A 22,180-nucleotide genomic window follows, 5' to 3' on the forward strand; every position below is an offset into this window, starting at 1 on the left:
TCACACATCTCATCATTTGTTCAACTATCAGCGGAGAAGTGTGAAATGCATGTGAGGGTTTTCAATTTGAACAATATAGTAACTCAAGCTAAGTGGAAGCGATTAAGGATAAAATTGCGAAGCCGGTGTGTAAAATGATTTTCCCAATCACTAACTCGTCATGTTGTGGAAACCGAAGAAGGAGACACGCCGGTATGGTACGTTATGCTAGAAAAATATAAAGATATTTTGATATAGTTGCTATATGGGGCTTTAATGACCTGTTCTCATGAATTTTAAGATGTCCTGATTAGTCCCTTCATTTAATCAAAACCTGAGGATCAAATACAACTTACTGTAAGTATGTCCAGGGGCACCTTGACTTACAAGTTACATTTGTTCAGTGACCAAGCTTGTAACTCAAATGTGTTTTTATCAATGAAGTGACATTCCAAATTGCCCACTCCCCACTAAAAACCATTTCTGGAGATAAAATAGTACGATATCGTATAAAACCATTCTAAAAGCAAATGTTCATGATTCATCCCAGCCTCCTCAAGAATAATCAGCCCAAAATGTGTATTTTATTTGAAAACAGACAGTAATGTTACAACTGTGTTCTGAACGGTATGTTGACGTGCTTCATTTTCTTTTCGTAGTCCTCGTCAAACGTTGCTGACTGCTCCGGTGTAAAATGAGTTTTCCAATCACCGACTTGTCCTGTTTTCCAAGAGACGCGGCAGAATGGTAAGTGATGCTGAAAATGATGTCGTAAATTGCTGAAGCACTGAAATTGCAAAGTGACCGGAAAAATTGTGTTTTTTAGGAAAATATTTGTCACCATTATAAAAATATACAGTTATTATATGACCTTTTCTCATGAATTTGGAGTTGGACTGATCTAAAGTATTTCTGCAGACAAAGCTGTAGTTTGCCATCGGATTAATCTTCATGTTCTGGAAGGTGGTCAGCTCCACAATGCGGTTGATGACCTCGTCAGAGAGGGACAGATCCAGGTACCTCATGAGCCGCTCCACCTCACGCCGAGGGTTCTGAAATTAGCGCCAGTTTTGCTTCGCCCGATTTGTGATGTGAAATCAAAAAGTTCAAATCACCACCTCCTTTAGGTCTTCATAGAAGACGTAGAGGATGTTTTTCTTCTCTCGTTCCTGCCAGTAACCTTTCACGTGATCGTGCCAGGTGCCCCATCCCACTGCAGTGACAATAGTCAAGTCAAGTGAAAGGCTCAAAAAGTCCGCATGACATTTTCACTCACACTCTCCACTCATGAACTTGTGGACGAAGCTCTCCCAGGGGCCACCCTCAGGACCGGCCTTATTCATGCCGTGAAAGTAGAAGTAGCTCACCACGGTGTCCTTTGCGTTGCGCGCAACGTAGATCATCTTAAAAACAAGTTATTCAATAAGAGGCGACCTTTCGGCGTTGTCGTCGCTGTCGCGTTGACGTACTTTGCACTTTTTTTCCCAAAATCCGACCGGAACGAGTTGAATCGGCAAATGGGTCTTAATGAGCCTCGGGGGATCCATTTCCTTTAGTTGATCGAGACCTGGCGGTTGACAGCAAATATCAATGTACATACAACTTGAATTTGTTCAATGACCAAGCTCCTAAATGAAATCACTCCTTTTTGAAAATAATGTTCCTATTACCATTGCAACTTCCCCACATTTTGCTTCATACCATTCAAAATTGTAGGTATGCTTTGAGTGATGAAGAATGCATTTTGCTTCTAGGTGGAGTGGAAAGAGTCAGTTGCAATCAGCTTTGACGAACTTCTTTGGAAGACATCTACCATCAAAATGGGGTCCACACACACCTGATTTAGGGCGCAGTCGATTGGAAGCCTCGAGGAAAGCGGCTCGAACCGTTATCGGGGCTCGTCTGCAGGTCTCGGCATCTCCGTTATGAAGAAGCAGATCGACTATCTCCACCATCCAGGTCGAGCCTGTTTTACCCAAAGGTACCAAAAAAAAGAAGATGTAAACTTCTTAAGTGAGAGATTAAGCCAAAAAGAAGCACATACAAAATGGAAAGCTCTCAAACCTGATTTAGGGTAAGCACCGATGAGGATGTCCGAAGAATGCGGACAAAAAGCGGACACGGCGTCAAGGTTTTCGGCGACGTGATCTACGAGATTAATCCCTTTTACTGCGACAAGGTCGGAATGTGCGTTCCGTTCGACTGACATGACTGGGATCAAAACGTTCGGTGGAACAACTTACAATAGTTGACGTATAATAGTTCTCCTGCCTTTTTATCTTAGAAGTCCTCTGAATATTTGCTTAGAGGCTGGTGCTCATTTTGTTTCAAATTGAACAAACCCCATATGTAAACAGCACCACTCCCAATGTAAAATAGGGAGAAATTACACATTGGCAATCTTGATAACTGCCTTGCAGCTCCCGGTTGCGAAAGATAGATTTGGTTAATAAATGCAAAGAAAATGAAGCTTTTATTTTATTGCATGGGTATGTAGAACATAGAATCAAAGCAGCATTTAATCATTACTCCGTTTGGAACGGTATGTTGACATGCTTCTTTTTTTTTCTTGTAGTCCTCTTCAAATTTGCTGATTGCTTGGGAGTAAAATGTTTCCAATCACCAACTTGTCCTGTTGAAGTTAAAAAAAGCAAAAAAAAAAGCTGATGGCTGAAATTGCCCCTTAAACGAAGCTCGAGACACCTTAAAGAAAATACAGTGAGTAGTTATCACCATTTTATCTTATTTTTAACATTGGCTTTATGTTTAAAAAGCTTTTCTCTTGAATTTGATGAATCTTTCCCCTGCATGACCAAACAACAAGAAAAAACATGACCAAACAACAGGAGTTAATTTTTTTAATGCATGCTTTATTCATGTAAGCATCAAGATATGCAAAACTAATCGTAATGTAAGCACCGTGATTTATCGTTCAGAATTGACATTCAACAGCGTCATGTCATCATCTTCATGAATGGTGACTATTCTGCTGTGATCCAAACAAAGGCAACAAGGAGCTGGAGTGGATAGATGTGCATAATGGCTGGAAGGATAGATTAGGCAGAAGTAAGGCTTAGGGCGCATAATACAAATAGTACAAATTTCATTTTTCTTGTTTGAATTGCACTCATTTAGTTTAATCAGCTCTGGGTGGGGAAAGCGTTTGTTTAGTCAACCGTGCCTTTCTTGCGGTAAAGAAGGTACAACCAACGTTGGGACAAGCAAATTGCATTCTAACTTTTTTTCTTTTTTTAATCATTCTTAAAAGACTATTGCAATTGCAACTAGGAACGATTGAGAAATAACTCCGTATGAGCCATTGAAACAATGCGAAACTTGTTATAACTCTGTTCTGAATGGGATGTTGACTTGTTTCATTTTCTTCTCGTAGTCCTCATCAAACTCTGCTGACTGCTCAGATGTGAAATGATTTTTCCAGTCACCGACTTCTCCTGTTGAGGACAAAAAAAAGATGTTTCTGGTGAGTAGAATATATTTCTTCAAATATTTATAGCAGGCGAAAGGTCAAACAATGGTGGGGCATTGTTTGACTTTATTTTGAACGGAAAATAAACCAGTGGGAAACGCAGTAACTCATAAGACCACTAGAGGTCACTGCTCCCCTATCGAGAGTACTCATATTGAATGACCTTTTCTCATGAAGTTGGAAATGGACGAGTCAAAAACAGTCTTAGGAATGCAGGTGTAGTTTGCCATCGGGTTCTCCTTCATATTTTTAAAACTCGTGAGCTCCACAATGCGGCTGATGACATCATCAGGCAGGGTCAGGTCCAGGTACTTCATGATGCGTTCCACTTCACGTCTGGGATTCTGCATGTCAAAAAGTCATGGAACAATGTGCGCATAAGCTTTTGGAGCTCATGAAAACCAATCATTAAATCCTACCTCTTTCATGTCTTCATAAAAGAGGTAAAGGATGTTCTTCTTTTCTCGATCCTCCCAGTAGCCTTTCACGTGATCGTACCAAGAGCCCCATGACACTGCCGTGCACATACATGTATGATTTGACACGAAAATGATTCTTTCAATCGGTTCAGATACTGAGCCACTTACACTCGCCACGCATGAATTTTTGAATGTAGCCCTCCCAAGGCCCGGGCTCAGGTTGAGTCTTATTCATGTGATCAAAGTAGTAGTAGCTCACCATGTTGTCCTTTGCATTGCGTGCTATGTAGATAGTCTGCAGTGCACATGACACAAAAAGGAGAGTGAAAACCACAATGTCACATGATGTAATCCCACTTAGGTCAACTTACTTTGCACTTTTTTTCCCAAAACCCAGTTGGAACCAGCTGAATTGGCAGATGCGTCTTAATGATTCTTGGGGGAGCCATTTTATTTAGCAGGTCCAGACCTGAGAATTTACATTGAAAAGAAAGAAACTATTGATCTGACCTTGGCATTAAGCATCACAATTGTATGCAATCAACATTTCCTCCATAATGTCACATCCTCCTGAGTTAATAGGGAAACACCGCCCCCTTGTGGCGTATATGTTGCAGTGCAAGCCCAAACACTTGTAGGTTCTATTTCAGTTCAAATCAGCCGTAGTCGGTTCTTTCTCCCAACCAGTACCCTGGTGTCTAATTTTTATGAACAATACAAGCAAAATAGCTCAGATCCCAAACATGGAAAAGCACAATAGAAAGGCAGAATTTTATTTTCTACCTTCTGACTTTGCCGGCGTATTGAATTTAGAACGTATTGCAACCGCATATAGAAACAGTACACACCTGAGGGGATGGGTGGTGGGCTACAGATCTCCAGGAAAGGACTGCGAACCGGCGTGGGGGCTCGTCTACAGGCCTCCGCATCACCGTTGTGAAGAAGCAGGTCGACTATCTCCTGAGTCCAAGTTGTCCCTTTACCCCCAAAAGTAGAAGAACACAATGAACGACATCATTTGTTAATGTGAAGGTGGTGAGAAGCAGTGCATTCTGTCAGACCCGCTTTAGGATAGGTGGCGATGAGGAGGTCCGAGGCGTCAGGACAGAAAGCTGAGATTGCATCAAAGTTGTTGGCGATGTGGCTCATTAAAGGAATTCCTTTGACGGTGATGAGCGGGAAGCGACTCATGGCGCTGCCAGCCTCCTCGATGGCATCGGCATAGGACAACTCTTTGTCCTCTGACATGGCTGGAGTCCAAACGTTTTCCGATGGACAGTCAAGATCGCAGAATGTTGGTTTTGTCTGACGTCCTTTCTTCTCTTCTGTCAAATATTTATCAGGGTCTTTTCATGGAACCCCTTTCCTCGAAAGACTACCCCTTTCGTCCGGTCCACTAACATCTGGACTTTGCCTCTGCGAGCTCCCAGGGGCTTGCTCTACAGCGTCTCTGACATGTGAGCACAAAACCTCTCAGTGGGCTGTCCCAACAGCATTTTGCTGGAGACAGAGTGAAGCCTTTGGCTGTACCGTTAAGTCCCCTCCTCCTGACACTTTAGCTACTATTTCCTGTATTACTTGAGGACATTGTTATCTCAAAGGTTTCCTTGAATTCATCAGCAATGCATTTTAATCTTTGAGAGAAACCTCCTACACTTTTGCCTGCTAGTTTGGACCCAGAGTCAAGTCCGATGTTTTACTCCGTGATTCGCCGTCTTTGTGCGTTAAAGCTCGACCACATGATGGTTAACAGAGATTAAACCAGGATTGCGCAGTGTGGTATTGCATCAAGACAGTTTGCAGAATACACAAGAAGCCATGTGGTGAGCAGTCAGCCTGCAGCAACAGCTTCGAATTGACATCCTTTCAAAGGCTGAAACAAAAACAAAGCCCTGGGTTAAAAAAACATCTCCAATGAGACAATCGACATGCCTGAGTTATGAGAAATGGTCCCGCATCTAATCTTAACTCCCGATCAGGCTGGGAAAAGACAGTGCTTTATTTTGTCACATAAGATTCTGGCGGTGGATAAACAATCACGGACCTTAAAAACAATGGCCTAAGAATAGCAAACAAATGTCTTGGCTCTACAAATAATCACAAATATATTTACAATACAGCGTTTAACAATTCTTCCTTAATATGCTAATTTATTAAAGAAGATATTGTACATTACTAATAAGAAATATATTTTAGCACCTCTGCTTTTACCGGTATTTTACATAACACAAACTGATTTTCTTTCGCGTTTCTTTTATGAGCTTTACGGTAGTGGCCCCCAACCGGAAGTCGCTGCTTCAACTTCCTTGGTAACAAGAAGCCTTCGCAACCCTTCCTGTGTAGCAAGTTTAGCTAGCTCCCTCGATATTCGATATTTTACATTTGAGTTGGTTTAGTTTGACATTGCGTTAAAAAGATGTCTCAAGCTGCTAAATGTACAACCAACTAGACACCATGCGCGCCGTGGTCATTACGTGACGACATGAACAAGCACCAGCGGCTTCGTCTTTGTTTAGCCTTGGTCGTGTTATCGGCTGTCTGCTTAGCGCAAACGCGAGCACAGAAGGATGCAACGCCGACGCAAGCCGCGAGTGTAACGCCCCCTTCAGTCAAAAGTACTGGGAGTCCCTTTGCAGACAGCCAAACATCCACCGCTGCAACTGTCTCACCAAGTGCAGTTGCAACAAATGGGGAATCTCTTAGCTCGGAGACCCCTTCTCCGGGGGTCACCGACGGGGTGACCCCCACCACGGACTCCATGAATGATACATTTGGAAGCACTGGGACACCTTTTGAATTCACCCCAAGTCCCACAGCTGCTATTATCCCATTTGTGGGAGACCCTGAGGGTAATTTACACCTGCAAAACCTCTTCTTTTTTTAATATATGAATTAATTTACTGCGTGTGTATCTTCTCAGTCATTGTATTAGATCAAAATGTGTCATTACATGCCACAAATACAGCTACTTGATACATTTGCATGCCAGGATGGAGAAGTCTACATACAGATCGAATATCTAATTCAGACTAACACAAGCATTGTGTGTTATTTATCCAGTGTGTGCCTGCGATTTAACTCCTGATGTCTGCGACATTGGCTGCTGTTGTGACATCGCTGACTGCGACGTTGCTGACCTGAGTACTGTGTTCACGGGATGTCCTCAGAAAGAAACCAAGTAAGAACTCAGTGCAAGCAAAACTGTATTTTTGGTGTTTGTATGCTAACACTTTGTTGTGTACTTTTCAGGTCAGGACACTGTATTGAGAAATGGCTGATGTTCCGCGCCAATGTGGACACTTCCTTGGTCACTGTGACTGAATCATTATTTTGTGTTCGATCTGAAGGTAAATGGTTGTATTTATTTATGTATATATTGAGTTGATATTTAAAATGTTCGTGTTATTATGACAGTAAGTTGAAAATGACTTGCAGACTTTTGCTATCACTCTATCAACACTCATTTATTTGACATTAAACTGTTGTACATGGGCGCCCTCTTGTGGTACATGAAAGAATCACTGCCTGGGTGCAGTTCAATTGTATCTAACATTTGAGTTTAACGTGCAAACCGCCGCGTCAGCTTTATTACAAGGAGATGCCCAACACTGTTCTAATGTTTTTTATTATTATTTTGTTTCTCCCAACAGTTGATCACATCAAGGACTCCACTGCTCCACTAAAGCTTCCAGTACTAGGGAACTCTTATCACTTCTCACCACCGCAACCAATCAGCGTTGGCCATAGCCGACATTTTTATCGGGTAACGGAAACATATTTGTATGCAGCTATTCAAACCCAGGTGCATTACTGAAGCCTTCTTCCCCTCGTTTGTGGTGATTATATCAAATTTCTAGGCCGACGACGTCATCCAGACATACTTCGCCAATTCATCCGTCCGAGGTCTCCTTCGTCAGCCGTCTCCAGGACCTGTCGGTGCCTTCTGTCTTAACCGCAATCCCGCACGTAAGCATAAAAAAAATTGAATGGAATAAAAATCTCACTTGACCTATAGTGGTTTTTACATATATTAACAACTGTAAACCTTTAAGTCTTTTGCTTGTCTTGCAGGCTTCTTGAGGTCCGAGTCTCTGTCCTGTACTCGCACGGTAACCCCTCAGTCGTGCAGCAAAGATCCAAATCTCAGCGCGATCTCCTACTTCTCAGACCTCAGCCTGATTAAAGTAAGCGAGTGCTGAAGTTGATAAATAAAATTGTTCTCTTAAATCAACACAAATTTTGTCGTTGCAGATTCCCAAACCTGCAGAAGAAAAAGTGTCTGACCTTTTGGTGAGAACACATTTGCCTGACCAAGAAGGTCTTAATTAATCAAGATCCCTTTTTTTTTTTTTTTTCTCCTCTCCAGATCCCAGTCACCCCACTTTCTGACTGGCCTGCACCAAGTGAGAAAAATAGCCTTTGTACAAATGTGGCAAAAGAGGTGAGAAGCTTTGTTTGTGTTTTCCAAGCGTAGAATAAAATAAAGCCGTATTTACGACCTTGTCAAAACCCCCAGGTGGAGTTTGTCATCGTGTTCACAAACCGAGGAGAGCTGGAGAGTGCGACGGTGAATGTGCTTTTAGCTGATGTGAAAACGGATCAGTTGTTTCAACAAGTGCATTCGGTTCAATTCAAGGTATTTGTAAGCCACGGTCATTATATAAAATGCACATTATTGTAATGTGTTTCTTTTTTTTTTTGTCAAATAGCTGAAGACAGCTCGCCTGTCTCCAACGCCGCAGATTCCCTCAGCTGGACTGCGGGTGGGAGCCAGTGTTCGCGGTCGCTTTAACGGCGTAGTGAAACCCGTATCCTCATCAACTCTTCCGTCAGACCCGGTTTACATTTTCTAGTTTTGCTGGTCGTGCAGACAGATTCCTTGACAGCGTGCCAGGTGAGCGTAATGGGGACGGGGCGAGACGGTGAGTGCTCCTCTGATCCCGCCGCCCGAATCCGCATCCTCTTCACGCACAACACAATTGCAGGCTGCTCATTTAGGTAAGACCAAAAAGTCCTTTCCGCTTTGTGTCCAAAATGAAAATACATAAATGTCACATTTTGGAAATCACTTCTGTGTTTTTGCATTCCAAGTTCTTCTTCCGGAAACTGCACAGAACTGCGTTCCAACATCAGCAGCATCTTGCTAGGAGACGCCATCCCTGACACCATTGCCATGAGCTCAGGCTCCCAACCAGACTGGACCAGAGTCCTCAAACAGGAGTGCCCCATCAGCTCGGAGGTAGGAAATCACACGTTCAACTTGGAACCCTCACTTGTGACCTGCCTCATCTTTCCTGACTATGATGATGAGAATTTAACAGCTTCGGGTTCCCCCTCAGGAAACATGTGACTCTGGCTGCACCCTCCCTCACTCGCTCTCTGTGCAAGTACTGTGGGCACGTATGGGCCTCCTGGATCTCCCTCAGAGCTACATCCTGGGTGTTAAATACCTCTTTCGATGTCGAAAGTTGCAGGTGGGGCAGAACCTGACCGACAACTGGCAAAATAATTCTCCCATTGTGAAAATCACCCACCGTCTCGCTCGTGTCTTTCTTTCAGTGTCCTCTGTCGCCGCCCGTCAGACTAACCACCGAAGTGGCCTTTGCCGACATGACGGTTTACCCCAAACCGCCACTGGAGTTCGGGTCGCCTTGACTGGCGGCGCTGCTGATCAGGGCAGACTCATTTCTGTTGCAGTTAAGGTCACATAGAGTTTAACGCTGCTCACAGCTAACAGGATTAGAATTCTTCACCAGGCAGCTGGACAAGAGAAATTCGACACAAACATTGGCTGACCGCTTTATTGAAAGATTAGTGATGGCATCAATGTGTTTTTGTACATTCTTAGTGAAGGTGTATTTTTGCTGTACGCTGCTCCACTTCTAGCTTCTCCTTTTACTCAGGTTAGTTCCCCTGCGCTCTTTTCTCCTTCTTCCCCGCGGGGCGGATGTAGTTGAGAAGGTGGACAATTGCAGCCGGCGTTATTCCTTGCAAACGCGTAGCGGCGCCCAGCTGAGGGACACAATCGATTTGTTTCACCTCAAAATAAAAACGGATATATTGAAATCCACTCTCGATCTTAACACATTTTTGCCACATCCCCTCGTGATTTTCATCGAGTTAACAGACATCGACGTGATTGACTTCTCATCCACTTTCTTAGGAACCGGTTAGAAGTTTGCTGACGCTATCGAGCGGTGGAAAGCATGGAACACAACAACATTAATCCGCACATTCATTTTGGACTCACCGTGCTCGGGCGAACTCTGTCCAAAATCTCCCGGACCTCCTGTGACAGAGAGGCGGGCAGAGACAAATAGTCCAAGTCATGTGGGAGAGACATGCTCTCCTCTTTTTGAATCCTTTCAATCTCCTTCTGCTGAAGAGCACAGTGAGGCCTGTACACAGCTACACAACGCACACAGAAGAACAACATCAAAGCACTGACTTGAACGGAAAACAAACTAGTTCCACACCACCTTCTATCTTCAGCCTTTGTGAGAATTCTGTGTAGGGAGAAAGGCATTCTGGGAGAATGGATGCCAACATTTCAAAGGTGGCGTCGTTGTACTGCAGAATCTGCAAGCCGCTGAAAAAGAAAGCAGATACCTGATGAATTCAAAGTCAAATGGAGAAAGGTCCTCTTATCTCTTGATGAACCAGCTAGATTGTAACTTGCGTCGAACTGTCTGATTTGTTCTCGCTGATGTGTACGTGAGGCAGCTTCAGTCTCCAGCTTGCGGCGGGCAAAGAAATGTCCTGAAGAGCTGCGAGTGCATCTTGGAGACTGTCTCGCACTCTCACAGTCTTCTGGTAGCGCGGGGAGGACACGCAACCCACCTCCTCGAAGCCTGCAAGAACATGTTTCACTATTCAAAATGAAATCTGATTGCCACATTTGAATCAATTTCCCCTCTTTCACTTCTAGAGAAGCAAATAACACGCTGCTCCAATTCCACCTCATCTTCAGCAAGGCCCTGAAACTCCTGCTTACCTTTCAGGCTAAGTCGCAAGTCAGCATTGTCCGGCCTGAGGGACGTTCGGAACTCCGCCCGGCTGGTGAACATGCGGTAAGGTTCCGTCACGCCCCGCGTCACGAGGTCGTCGATCAGAACGCCGATGTAGCTCTCTGTTCGAGATAGCGCCATCGTGGGCATGGAGAGCGCGGCGCGGGCTGCGTTGACCCCCGCCCACAAGCCCTGGAGAGCAAAGAGTCATGACGTCCAATTTCAATGCGGATAATTGATTTGATATACGATCTTGAGTCAAGTTAGCATTTTATTTATTTTTTTATCTATAATAACCTGTGCGGCAGCCTCCTCGTAGCCCGTGGTCCCGTTAATCTGCCCGGCCAGGAAAAGACCTTGGGTGCTTTTCACCTGCAGTGCAGGGCTCAGCTGAGTGGGGCACACAAAGTCATACTGCACGCCATAACCTAAACACATCATGAAAAATAGACTGTTTAAAAAAAACAACAACAATGAACACTGGCCGATTCGGGTCACGTGTACCGGCCGTGTGGATTTCGGCCCTGTGCAAGGCCGGGATCTCTCTGATGAGGCGCAGCTGCATGTCAGCGGGCATTGTCATAGAGAGCCCCTGTGGGTACACCAGGTCAGAGGTCAGCCCCTCAGGTTCCAGCCACACCTGATGCTGCCTGCCCGGGAAGCGAAGTACTCGGGACTCAATTGAGGGGCAGTACCTGAGAAGAAACGGAAGCGATTCTCAAATGTCTCCGTTGTAGGTAGCTGTTAATCGAAAGTGGCCGTGTCTCTACCTGGGGCCCTTTGTGTCCTGCTGTATGTGGCAGTTGAGGTGAAGACTCTCATTCACCACTTGGTCCACACCAGGAGTGGTATAGGTCAAGTAGCACGGCAGCTGCTCCTCGGGCTGTCGGAACGTTCGTTGAAATTCAACCGCAATATGCTCGACTTCGCATGTGCTTGAAAATACCTTGCAGTGAGTGTGGCTGTTGAGGAAGCTGAAGGGACTTGGCTGACTATCAGGCTGGTGTAGCGTGGCCTGCTCAAAGTCCACTGAAGCCTTTACAATTCTGGGTGGGGTACCCGTCCGGAGACGGCCCATCTTCAGCCCCAGGCGCTCCCGCAGCGTGTGGGACATTCCGGCGCTGGACGGTGTGTCTCCGATTCGTCCCCCTGGGGACGTGTTCTGACCCATGAAGAGGGAGCCGGATAGGAAAGTCCCGGTCGTAAGAACCACAGAGTGGGCTGAGATCAAGAGGCTTGCACCGGCTGCAATCAGAAAGTGAGTTTTTTTTTTTAAATTTAATAACAATTCTATTAGATAGCATTCAAGTGTAATGGATTTATTTCTTCCCCCCCACTAAAATTAATAGAAATGTTTTTTTAAATGTATTTGCTGACTACCTAAACGTATCCCAGTGACTCTGTGGCATCCAGGCTCTTCTGGGTTAGATTCTGTGACAAGAAGCTCCTCCACTGATCCCTCCAGCACAGTCAGTCTGGGAGTGGACAGAAGCTCAGACTGCAGGAGGAAAAGACAATTCATAAAAAGAATTCTAAAATGCTTTGACAGAAAAATGTCGAGACACCCATTTAGTCTACAATGGCCTATGAATGTAATCCAGCAAAAACTAAAAATGAAAGGTGCTGTCTTGTCTCATCAACCTTCTTTTTCCCTCCCACCTGAATGAATTGGCGGTAGCGTTGGCGGTCCAGCTGAGCCCGCGGCCCCCACACAGCGGGGCCCTTCCTGCGATTCAAGATGGAGAAATGGATGCCGGCCCAGTCTCCGGCTCGACCGCACACGCCGTCCAGAGCATCCACCTCCTTCACCAGGTGACCCTTCCCCACCCCGCCCAGAGACGGGTTGCACGACAGGGCACCTATGTGATGGGAGAAGGACGTTCATTCCAAAACGTCGTTCTGGCTGGTCAAATCTTGATCTCTTACCGATGGTATGAACTTTCTGCGTGACCAACAGCGTCTGCGCTCCCACCCGAGATGCCGCCGCTGCCGCCTCGGTACCTGCGTGACCCCCGCCCACCACGATGACATCATACTGCTGCCTGGCAAGGTGACTGGCATGTCTGGAGAGCTGTGAGAGCAAGAACCCCAAGGTGGGACGCTTCCTTGTCAACATGGATGATGGTAAGCTGTATGAGTTGGGGAAAGAACCACACATTTATTCGGAATGTGCGGAGAAAACACTCAACTGGGATTCAAACTCAGGAAGTCTCGACAGTGAAGCAGACGTGCTTACCACCATGATCAAATCATTGTTCCCCCCTATACAATGTGTTAAATATGATTTCCACAATCCCGTGTAATTACAGCTGGATTTCAAAAGTACTGAATGTTCTTTTCAATGCGAATGACAGTTTTTTTGTTGATATTTACGTCTTAGCAAAACGACACGTCAGGCTTATAAAGGACTAACACTAGACTGAATGGTCACAAAAATTAAGGAAACATCATATACATGTGTTTACTTGCATGGAAATACGTTGTTCTAATGCCTTTCACCTTGGCGAATGCATGGTGCGATTGCGGTTATCGCAGCCCCTAAAATATACCAACTTGAATTACTTACATTTTCTTCGCAAAATTGAGCGGATGGTTCTGCTTTCAGTTTATTTCATAACTTATAAAACAAGACGACATTTTCGGACATAAGGAGGCGGCCATGCTGTGTGTGGCTTACGGTCGTAATATATGCACTAAAGACGCGCACAGAAATTTTGCAGCGCTTTGTTTATATTTACATTGAGTAAATGTGGCAATAGCTAATTCCTCTATTTGCCACTCTTGAATTAGAACAGACAATTTCGAATTAAAAATAAGTTTATATAACGTTCATTAAAAAACATTGATTGATTCATTCATTTAATTGATTGATGTACTTAGTCACACTTAAATCATAGTTTTCATTGTATGTTTCTGCCCTACTCAATCAGAGATATCAATCAGAACAATTCGATCCAATCAATCAGTCATTCAATGTGCGCGTGAACGTCAGGTCGAAGGTGCGCGTGCACGTCGAGACTCCTCCCCCTCCCTCTACCCCTTTCCGACGTGTTCCCCAGTTCGCCGCGCGCGGATTGAGTCAAGTGAACCAACCGAGAGGTGGTGCTGACCGTCCGATGCAGGTTTTCTCTACGAAACCTGAATTATTTCATTTTTGGAAGCGACTGACAAGCAAGGCAAAGACTTTATCTTTTTTTTATTTTTAGTCGGGAGGTTTTGCCGCTGACGCCGTGGAAGGAAAGAAAGTAAAACGCGGAGTGAAAGCGCCTTACTGCATCTTTAGGATCAAAGCTAATGCTTAGCCACCTAGCCGTTTCTAAATAATTACACGAAAACTCGTGTCAGTTGAACTGTCGTTTGCTTTGTCATAACCGCTGATATCACAAAGTACATGTTCGGGGGCGCATTTTGAGAGTGCACGACACATTCGGTAGAAATAGCAGGGGGGACATTTTAGGCCACAAGCGACTGGTACTCGCTTAGCAAGATTAGCTACCCTAGCCGGTACTGCTGAGGTGACACCGGCTCAACTGCTAAAGATAGTTTACAACCGAAGCGACTTAGCGTCGGACGGTTAGTGTTTATTAGTTCCGACACTTTTGGTACTGTCCGAACCCCGTGCTTCTTCACCATGCTGAAACAACAGCAGCCCAACTCCGGCGGGAGAAAAGCGTCAAATGGTACCACGGGCCCCCCCGGTATGTCTTCTCCAATAAGTGGCAGCAGCAGCGGCAACAGGACGCCGGCTGGGAGGTGAGTGAGCCGGGCTACACACGTCAGGAAACCCCGGGGTTGGCCCCTTGCGACTAAGGCCTACCGGTTCAAGCTCAGGGTGCTCAATGGGGCGCGTCTCCGCCACAGTAGCTTCTCCCCTGGCCAATCCATTGCGTTTCTGTAAGATTGAAAGATAGGCCGGACCAATCGTATTGCTTGAACCGAACCGAAAACGTCTTGAAGGGGCGGGTTCGACTTCGGTGAAACCACTAAGTAGCAAATCAACATACAGGTGAAAGAAAGTTTATCTGGCCGGTCAAGACCCCGAAAGCGGACGCAGCTCGGCGCAAAACAATCCTGTTTACTTGCATCGCTAATTTCAATCTAGCTAGTTTAATGAAATCATCTTTGAAGAGATTTCATGGCGAACGCAAGGTCAGTCACGCTCCGTTGTCGCTGACGTGAATGTGGTGGGTTTGTTTTGGTCTGATTGGCCTCTCAGCCTTTGTTTTGTAATCGTGCATGTTTCTTGGCTGCATTGCCACCTCATTGAGCAAGACACATTTGCCTCGTCGGGATTGAAAGTAAACATCACGCGTTGGCGTCTTTTGTCGGTTTATATCTCGGGGGTTTTACTCCTTTTGTGCTCGATGAGATTTGTTTGAAATGCACACACGATGTAGATATTTTTAGAACCATTAGAAGGTCGATTTAGGACATTTGTAGCCCCCGCATTGTCTTTGATAAAATAGGTATAACGTATGCTGGAGATTCTTTTGTCTAATCGTTGATATGAAAAACGAGTTGCATGGAAAATAGAAATAAAATATGAATGACAAATTTCTGCGCATGTTGTAATTTGCAAGACCAAATTTGAACTGATCTGACAGTGTTTGCAAACATTTATATAGTTGTAATGTTCTAGAATGAATTAAAATCGTTGCCTGTAAATTGACTGTTTTATCCTTCCGCAGGAATCGAAGTACTGCAAAACCATCATTCCAGTCTTCTCCCGTAAGTATTGAGGCCCAAAACATTTGAGTTTGAACGTTTTGACCTAATGGACTAAAGATGCAACATGTCACAGCCACATCGTGTTAGGACAGCTTGTTTGGAATGTGCTGCTGGAGTGTTGATGGATACTTTGTGTCTTGTCCCTTGTGCAGGTTTTTGAGGGTGTGTACAACAATGCTCGAATGCTTCATTTCCTCACAGCTGTTGTGGTGAGTATTTGTGTGGTGATTATCCATGGTTCAGATAATTGGTTTCAAGTTCCTGTGATTCAAGATTTCCATTCTTATCTCGCTCAGGGTTCCACTTGCGATATAAGGGTGAAGAATGGGAGTATCTTCGAAGGCATCTTCAAGACGCTAAGTTCACGGGTAAGGCATTGTTTGCTTGTAACATGCACAGCCTTATAATTGACTTCATACAATGATGTTGTGAATTGGTTTTTATTGTTTGCAATTTACATGCCGCCTGAACTTGTTGATGTTCCCCTAATCTTCTTAGTGCGAGTTGGCCGTTGACGCCGTGCACAAACGGGAGGAGGAGGGCTCGACGTCGGCTCCACCGCGGAGGGAAGACATCACCGACACCATGATCTTCAGCCCTTCCGATTTGGTTACCATGATATGCAAAGACGTAGACCTCAACTATGCCACCAGAGGTATTTTCACTGTTACCTTTGTGTTTGATTGAGTCAATGGTTTACTCATCTCTGTGTCAACAATGATGAGTGAAAGTGCAGAGGGCAGCTAAAGAATATTTTACCGACTGTGAGTGTTTGCCATGTGTTGGTCTACAAAACGAGAGACAAAAGAGGTTACTGTTGCCGGTTTGAATATTGCATTGCATTGCTTTCAACTGTGTGCAGATACTTTCACCGACACGGCCATCAGCTCCACACGCGTCAATGGAGAACACAAAGAAAAGGTGTTGCAAAGATGGGAGGGAGGCGACAGCAACGGGGAGAGTTATAATCTGGATGCAGATGCAGTAAGTCAAATAATGTAATTGACATGCCAGAGCATTTCTGTCTCGAAAATTGTATTCTGTTCTTCTTTATTATTTTCTCCATTGAATACTCCACTGATGTTATGTTTGATTTGTTAAATGCACCATGTTGTTTCACCTGATTAGTCCAATGGCTGGGATGCCAACGAGATGTTCCGCTACAATGAAGTGAAGTACGGAGTTACGTCAACGTATGATTCCAGCCTTTCCATGTATACGTAAGTTTCTAATAGAGTCTTTGTGGTAACCTTCCGAACAGCCAACCAATAATGTTTTGATTAATTGATCCTTGTGATTAAGACTAAATAAATAAATACATTTTTTTGCTCCCCTCCCCCCAAGTGTGCCACTGGAGCGAGGCAACTCGGAAGTGTATCGACAGCGGGAGGCCCGTGCGGCTCGCCTGGCCAGCGAGATTGAGTCCAGCCCCCAGTACCGCCACCGCGTCGGCCTGGAGAACGACGAGGGTAAAAGTGAGGAGGACAAATACAGTGCTGTGGTGCGCGACGGCACCGATCGGGACAGAGGTCACGAGAGCCCTCGCGAGCGTGAAAGGGGTCGAGATAGCCCCGGGGCCAGGTGAGAGCCGTGTTCATGGTAGTCTAGGCGGCGGCGGCGGCGGCGTCGTCAAACTAATCGAGTCGGTTTGCCAACGGTTGGACTATTGTTGTTTTTTTGTTGTTCAGGGAGGGCAAGTACATTCCTTTACCTCAGCGGCAAAGAGAGATGAACCGGGATCGAGTTGAGAGAGGCCCCGGCGGTCCCCCGCCTCACACTCGTCTTAGCGGGGGCTACCGCTCCACCCCCACGTCCTCCTCTAACTCATCTCCCAGACCCCTGGCGGGGCCCCCACAACCCGGTGGCTCGCCATCGGAGCGAAGCAGTCCCCTGTCAGGCCGAGGAGGGGTTTATGTTGGCCACCACCCCCAAGGAAGCCCCAGCCCGGGTCCCGGCTCTGGTCCCGGCAGTCCATACACACCTGCTTCGCCGGGGGCGGCGCCCACCTCCGCAGCCTCTCTCTCTGCCACCCCTTCGCCGACCAGCCCGCCTGCCCCCCATGGACATGCAGTTCCACATTCCCACTCCCTACCACACTCCCTGTCAGATGCTGGTAGACCTGTTAATGGAGGTAACACGCTTTTGTAGTTTACCAACTTTACATTTGGAATTGTTGTGATAAGGATTTGCCACATTTTTGCTTCTCATCCAGCGAGGCAACAGTGTGGCAATTTTTGTTACCATTGTAGTTGTAAGTAGTTTCTATGTATCTTAACAAAACTGTTGAGAAGAATTTATTATTAAAATGTTTCAGTTACGCACGTTGCAGCTCCCCGTTTTAGTCATCACCACCGCTTTGCTGGTCGTGGCTCAGTTGAGGGCTGTCAACCAAAACAAATGGGAATTTGTCTTTCAGTGGCTGCCAGGACTTCCCCCAAAGCTCAAAGACCTCCACAGTCGAGCAGACCAGTCCGCACTCCAAACGCGCATTCTCAGTCCACTGGTACAAGTTCCTCCCATTTCCAAATATCTGCTCCTCTACTAAACCATTTTTCCTTTTCATCACCACTCATGTCTCGGATTCTGTTTCCTTGCAGCCACTCGCTCGCCAAAATCAGGCTCTTCCCAGGACACGCCTTATTTGGACACGTCGTCCATCTCCTTGCCTGCGCAGAAGGCTTCAGGGCCCGCCCCCCTCTTTCCCGTAAATGGTATGGTCAGCACTTTCACCTCCTGGTTACCTTTAATTTGAAATTCAATTCAAGCTCATCTGCCACATCGAGTCGGTCAACTCTCCAAATGAAGCGGTACAACCCATTATGTCATCATTTGTCTTGACAGTGAACGAGATCCTGTGCGCCGCCGCCAAAGAACGCGCCGCCGAGAGCACTGGCGGCACGGAAGAAAGCAAGAGCAACAAAGGTACAAACTTGACAACGCCACAATTACTTTCCCGAAACCATGTTTTCATTATCCTTTTGATAATTATTTTCTCGCTAGCCTCTTCAGTTCAACAAAGGTCACAAATTGAGGAGCTACGGAAGTTTGGCAAGGAATTTAGGGTGAGTGGTGGCTTGCAGTTTCACGAAATTGGGAAAGCGACCCCTAATTCACTTACTCATTCACTTAGCCGTGTGCTTGTTCTTCCAGCTCCAGCCAAGCGGAGGCAGCTCCAGCTCTCCTAGTTCCCCTGCAGCAGCGACTCCTCCCGCGGTCGGCGACATCGCGCAGGCCGGCGCCGCCAAATTGCCGTTGGACACTCACGCCGCTTCCGAAGCCAAGCTGCAGCCCACCACCCCCACTCCGTCCCATCCTCAGCCGTCGCCGCTCCCGTCTGACGAAGCCTCCAAGGAAGCCGGCACACCCGGTGCAGCGGGAGCCATTTCGGACAGGCATTCACCAGCGGTCCCTCAGCCGGCCAGGACCCCGGGAAGTGAGGAGGGCACGTCGGAGCGCACTGAGGGTGTGGCAGAGTAAGTTAAAACAAAAATGATAAAGAGTTTTTCTTTCTCTGTTATTGAAGCCGTTTTAACTTCTTTTGGGCTCCTTCTAGCCAAGTGAAGAAATCCACCTTAAACCCCAACGCTAAAGAATTCAATCCAATCAAACCTCAGATGCCTATGGTAAGCGGTTACCTTCGCAAGTACATTTATTTCATGATGCCAAGTACCACATTTCTTTTGCCGCGCAGACTAAACCCAACGCGGCGCCCACCCCGCCTCGACCCACTCCTCCGAGCCCCGTGGTCATTCAGCACCCGGGTGGCCAGGGCCCACTCTACAACGCCCCCTACCTGTCCTATGTGTCGCAAATCCACTCTGTACAGGTGCACAAGCAGAGCCCATTCCATAAATATCCATTTCTGATTGTATTATTCTGATTGTGAAATGAGAAGAAAATCCTTGATTTTTCATTTTCCAGACCCCGCAAATGTACCAGTACACCATGTCTGCGGTCAGCCAGGGAAAGTACCCCAGGACCAAGGGTAATGAATGCATGGTGCAGATTCCAGACTGGCAAACTTAGGGCAACCTCCAAATGTCCGCAATGAGAACATGTCCACCATCCCATTTCAGGCTCTGTGGTGGCGCCGCGCTCTGACCATGGCGCCTCAGCTCCTCCTATGCTGCAAGCGGCAGCATCAGCCGCCGGCGCCCCCCTTGTTGCGTCCCCTTACCCTCAGTCGTACCTTCAGTACAACCCGCAGCAGTATGGCCAGCAGCAGGTCATCCAGGCCATGTCACCCTACCCTGGACAGGTAGCAAACGACACCGTGTCTCGCCGCGACGTTCCAAAAAATAATATCCTACTTGTCTGTCAGCCGATGTACTCCATGCTGCAAGGGGGAGCTCGGATGATAGGGCAAGGCGGGGGTCCCCACCCGCAAGCCCTGGGCCCTCCTGGAGGCCCACAGTTCCAGACACAGGGGGATGGGCCACAAGGCCCTCAGCAAGGCATCTATGGTGAGCAATCAAGTCTTTTTAAACACTGTATACCAAGGAAAGTGCTTTAGCTGCTCTTTTCCAAAAATGTTGTCGAAATGGGCTAACAAGAATCGCGTGGATCGTCTTTGCAGCTCCCCAGTCTTTCTCCCACCACTCGGGAGCAGTACATCAACCGCAGCCATCCAGTACCCCGACAGGCAACCAGCCCCCACCCCAGCACGCTGCGCCCAGCCCTGGACAGGTGAGTCCACCCGAAAGACTTTGAGACAGACAGTAGAATGTGAGGAAAGTGACCCCAAGTGGACAGAATAATACCTGCGCCTCACATGCGCGCTGTTGTCTTTAATCATACAAAGTCCATTTTTAGCCGAGTCATCAGTTATGCTTATGTTTTCTCCCAGAGCGCCCAGTCGGGCCCGCAGCCCCAGTCCTTGTACCATTCAGGTCCACTGTCGGCACCGACCCCACCCAACATGCCGCCTGGCCACACCTCTCCGCAGGGCTCATACCCAATTCAGGGCTACAGCATTCACGGTCACCAGGGCATCCCGCCCACGTACCCCCTAGGACAGTTGGCGCAGGTAGGAACCCATGCGCTTACTGTGCCCCCCAAAAAAATTTTTTTTTTATCACGTCCCTCTTTTGGCCAGGCTCATGTACAAGGAGCCATGTCAGGTCCCCACCACTCGGGGAGCCACGGTCAACCCCAGTTAGTGATGCTGCAGCCTCCCCCACAGCAGGGGCCTGGCTCGGTGCCGCAGCACCCGCAGCACGGACCGCAGCAAGGGACACACCAACACTTCTACATAGGACATCCGCAAGGTAGGACAATAGTGTCAATTGCCACGTTCATTGTGAAATGTCCCAAAGATGGTTCCCGAAGTTTGATTTTAAAAAGCAGTGCTTTGGTGGCATTTTATGGCATCGATCTGTCATTGTAAAGCTCAAATTAAAAAAAAGGTTAAAGAAATGACATCAACTAACTAAAGCTACTTTTTACATTTACAAAACTATAATTATAGCAAAAAAGTTTTTTCCCTTAGGCAGTTTAATACACCAGCCTTTGGGATTGATTTTAAATATATTTTTTAATCTTTGTTTTCATTTATTAGGGCGCATGCATCTAACTTCAGAAGGGGTATTTTGAATCACACTTATTGTAATTCGGTGTAGTTTTTGTTGAATTTTTAAATCCACCTAGGTGTTTTATAATCTTAAAAGCACTTTTTATACAAAAACTAAGACTGAAACAAAACAATGTTTTTAAAAAAAAACAAAAAACAATGCCACACAAAATAAGTATAGAAATAATAGAAATCTATTATAAATACATATTCTAAAAATAGAAATAGGTTTCGATTACACGCTGTTTTTTACTGCGAGGGGCAGCTTATGATGTGTGGCCCGTTGGATGAAATCCACAGTTGATTTTTCTTTTTGGCGCCGACAGCAATGCAGGTTCAAACACACCCGGCCTCCTTCCATCCACCTGGAAACTAAACTTCTATCTCCCAAAACCAAAACGTTGCCGGGATCGAGCGGCGACATCCCCGCGGTCCGCCGGATGACGAGCCGACTGAGCGTCCAAATACGAGACTGACAGGAAAGCGCAGCGGGGAAGGACAAAGTCTCCTAGCACCTTCTTGTTTTACTTCTTCCTCTGCTGTTCTTGTTCATTGGCCCCCGGAAGCAAAGAAGTTTATTTTTAATGCAAGCAATGACGATAGCAAGATGATGAGCGTGGCATCCAACCGCCGTTCAAATCTTGCTCTCCTCTTCAAGTTCTTCCTTTTGTTCCGAGGCAGGAGCCATCTTGCTCGCTTGGACCAGTCCGAGGACAAATGGTTTCATCTTCCAGCGGAATGGTTTTGGCCTTGTTGGGTCTGTAGGCTTTTGGACCCGCAAACGGAATGAATACTTACTGCATGACAGGAGGCGGCATTTGAAGAGGGTGGGACTTTTAACAAATCACTTCTTTCAACTCGCCTCGGTTAAAAAAGAAAAAAAAATCACCCACTGACCGTTCTTCTCTTCTTTAGGTTAATAAAATTAAAAAAAGTCCAAAAAAAAATAAAAACAAAATGACCAAAAAATAAAGTTTTCAACTTAACTACA

General features: G+C 46.2%; 4 protein-coding genes across 6 annotated transcripts; 2 read left to right on the forward strand and 2 right to left on the reverse strand.

Moving 5' to 3' along the window:
- Nucleotides 1-536: 536 nt before the first annotated feature.
- On the reverse strand, nt 537-2,269 carry sult1st6 (sulfotransferase family 1, cytosolic sulfotransferase 6). 2 transcript variants are annotated; one of them, XM_061304423.1, is made up of 7 exons: nt 2,044-2,269; nt 1,817-1,945; nt 1,449-1,546; nt 1,256-1,382; nt 1,098-1,192; nt 851-1,031; nt 537-766 (listed from the first exon to the last, which is right to left on the reverse strand). In XM_061304423.1, the coding sequence occupies exons 1-7, from the start codon at nt 2,186-2,188 to the stop codon at nt 687-689; spliced, it is 855 nt and encodes a 284-aa protein (XP_061160407.1). In that variant the 5' UTR covers nt 2,189-2,269; the 3' UTR covers nt 537-686. The 2 variants fall into 2 exon arrangements, with proteins under 2 accessions (XP_061160407.1, XP_061160406.1); XM_061304422.1 differs by having other exon boundaries at nt 537-699; nt 2,044-2,268.
- A 195-nt stretch (nt 2,270-2,464) lies between these two features.
- LOC133143171 (tectonic-3-like) lies at nt 2,465-9,955 on the forward strand. Its single transcript, XM_061264963.1, has 15 exons — nt 2,465-2,468; nt 3,440-3,460; nt 6,946-7,063; nt 7,135-7,232; nt 7,536-7,648; nt 7,743-7,851; nt 7,957-8,069; nt 8,137-8,175; nt 8,252-8,326; nt 8,402-8,521; nt 8,595-8,693; nt 8,780-8,883; nt 8,977-9,124; nt 9,225-9,359; nt 9,445-9,955. Exons 1-15 carry the CDS (start codon nt 2,465-2,467, stop codon nt 9,538-9,540), a joined length of 1,392 nt encoding a protein of 463 aa, XP_061120947.1. The 3' UTR covers nt 9,541-9,955.
- On the reverse strand, nt 9,673-13,008 carry mto1 (mitochondrial tRNA translation optimization 1). Its single transcript, XM_061304404.1, has 12 exons — nt 12,819-13,008; nt 12,552-12,751; nt 12,273-12,390; nt 11,839-12,137; nt 11,663-11,775; nt 11,397-11,587; nt 11,190-11,320; nt 10,880-11,084; nt 10,565-10,736; nt 10,365-10,474; nt 10,136-10,293; nt 9,673-9,897 (listed from the first exon to the last, which is right to left on the reverse strand). The coding sequence occupies exons 1-12, from the start codon at nt 13,006-13,008 to the stop codon at nt 9,790-9,792; spliced, it is 1,995 nt and encodes a 664-aa protein (XP_061160388.1). The 3' UTR covers nt 9,673-9,789.
- A 550-nt stretch (nt 13,009-13,558) lies between these two features.
- atxn2l (ataxin 2-like) lies at nt 13,559-22,180 on the forward strand. Of its 2 annotated transcripts, none has more exons than XM_061304401.1 (23): nt 13,559-14,645; nt 15,581-15,620; nt 15,773-15,829; nt 15,917-15,988; nt 16,119-16,275; nt 16,483-16,604; nt 16,749-16,840; nt 16,965-17,201; nt 17,309-17,751; nt 18,037-18,123; nt 18,218-18,331; nt 18,462-18,542; nt 18,621-18,682; nt 18,771-19,093; nt 19,174-19,243; nt 19,312-19,446; nt 19,542-19,605; nt 19,697-19,878; nt 19,942-20,083; nt 20,197-20,306; nt 20,467-20,646; nt 20,716-20,887; nt 21,516-22,180. In XM_061304401.1, exons 1-23 carry the CDS (start codon nt 14,524-14,526, stop codon nt 21,563-21,565), a joined length of 3,114 nt encoding a protein of 1,037 aa, XP_061160385.1. In that variant the 5' UTR covers nt 13,559-14,523; the 3' UTR covers nt 21,566-22,180. The 2 variants fall into 2 exon arrangements, with proteins under 2 accessions (XP_061160385.1, XP_061160386.1); XM_061304402.1 differs by lacking the exon at nt 13,559-14,645 and adding an exon at nt 14,671-15,041.

The sequence above is a fragment of the Syngnathus typhle genome, linkage group LG18 (genome assembly GCF_033458585.1).
Source record: "Syngnathus typhle isolate RoL2023-S1 ecotype Sweden linkage group LG18, RoL_Styp_1.0, whole genome shotgun sequence".
Lineage (NCBI taxonomy): Eukaryota > Metazoa > Chordata > Actinopteri > Syngnathiformes > Syngnathidae > Syngnathus > Syngnathus typhle.

Excerpts from the sequence above, each read along its gene's own strand:
- sult1st6 (XM_061304422.1), bottom strand. The coding sequence starts at position 2,188 with ATGTCAGTCGAACGGAACGCACATTCCGACCTTGTCGCAGTAAAAGGG. Across the intron at positions 1,547-1,816 it reads TCGACTGCGCCCTAAATCAG|GTCTCGATCAACTAAAGGAA; the intron begins GTGTGTGTGGAC and ends GTCAACCGCCAG. Across the intron at positions 1,032-1,097 it reads TCTATGAAGACCTAAAGGAG|AACCCTCGGCGTGAGGTGGA; the intron begins GTGGTGATTTGA and ends CGCTAATTTCAG.
- LOC133143171 (XM_061264963.1), top strand. Across the intron at positions 7,064-7,134 it reads TGTCCTCAGAAAGAAACCAA|GTCAGGACACTGTATTGAGA; the intron begins GTAAGAACTCAG and ends TGTACTTTTCAG. Across the intron at positions 8,176-8,251 it reads AAAAAGTGTCTGACCTTTTG|ATCCCAGTCACCCCACTTTC; the intron begins GTGAGAACACAT and ends TCTCCTCTCCAG.
- mto1 (XM_061304404.1), bottom strand. The coding sequence starts at position 13,008 with ATGTTGACAAGGAAGCGTCCCACCTTGGGGTTCTTGCTCTCACAGCTC. Across the intron at positions 11,776-11,838 it reads ACAGCCACACTCACTGCAAG|CCCGAGGAGCAGCTGCCGTG; the intron begins GTATTTTCAAGC and ends ACGTTCCGACAG. Across the intron at positions 9,898-10,135 it reads ACAGAGTTCGCCCGAGCACG|CTGGGCGCCGCTACGCGTTT; the intron begins GTGAGTCCAAAA and ends TGTGTCCCTCAG.
- atxn2l (XM_061304401.1), top strand. The coding sequence starts at position 14,524 with ATGCTGAAACAACAGCAGCCCAACTCCGGCGGGAGAAAAGCGTCAAAT. Across the intron at positions 19,447-19,541 it reads CGCAAATCCACTCTGTACAG|ACCCCGCAAATGTACCAGTA; the intron begins GTGCACAAGCAG and ends TTCATTTTCCAG. Across the intron at positions 20,307-20,466 it reads CTGCGCCCAGCCCTGGACAG|AGCGCCCAGTCGGGCCCGCA; the intron begins GTGAGTCCACCC and ends GTTTTCTCCCAG.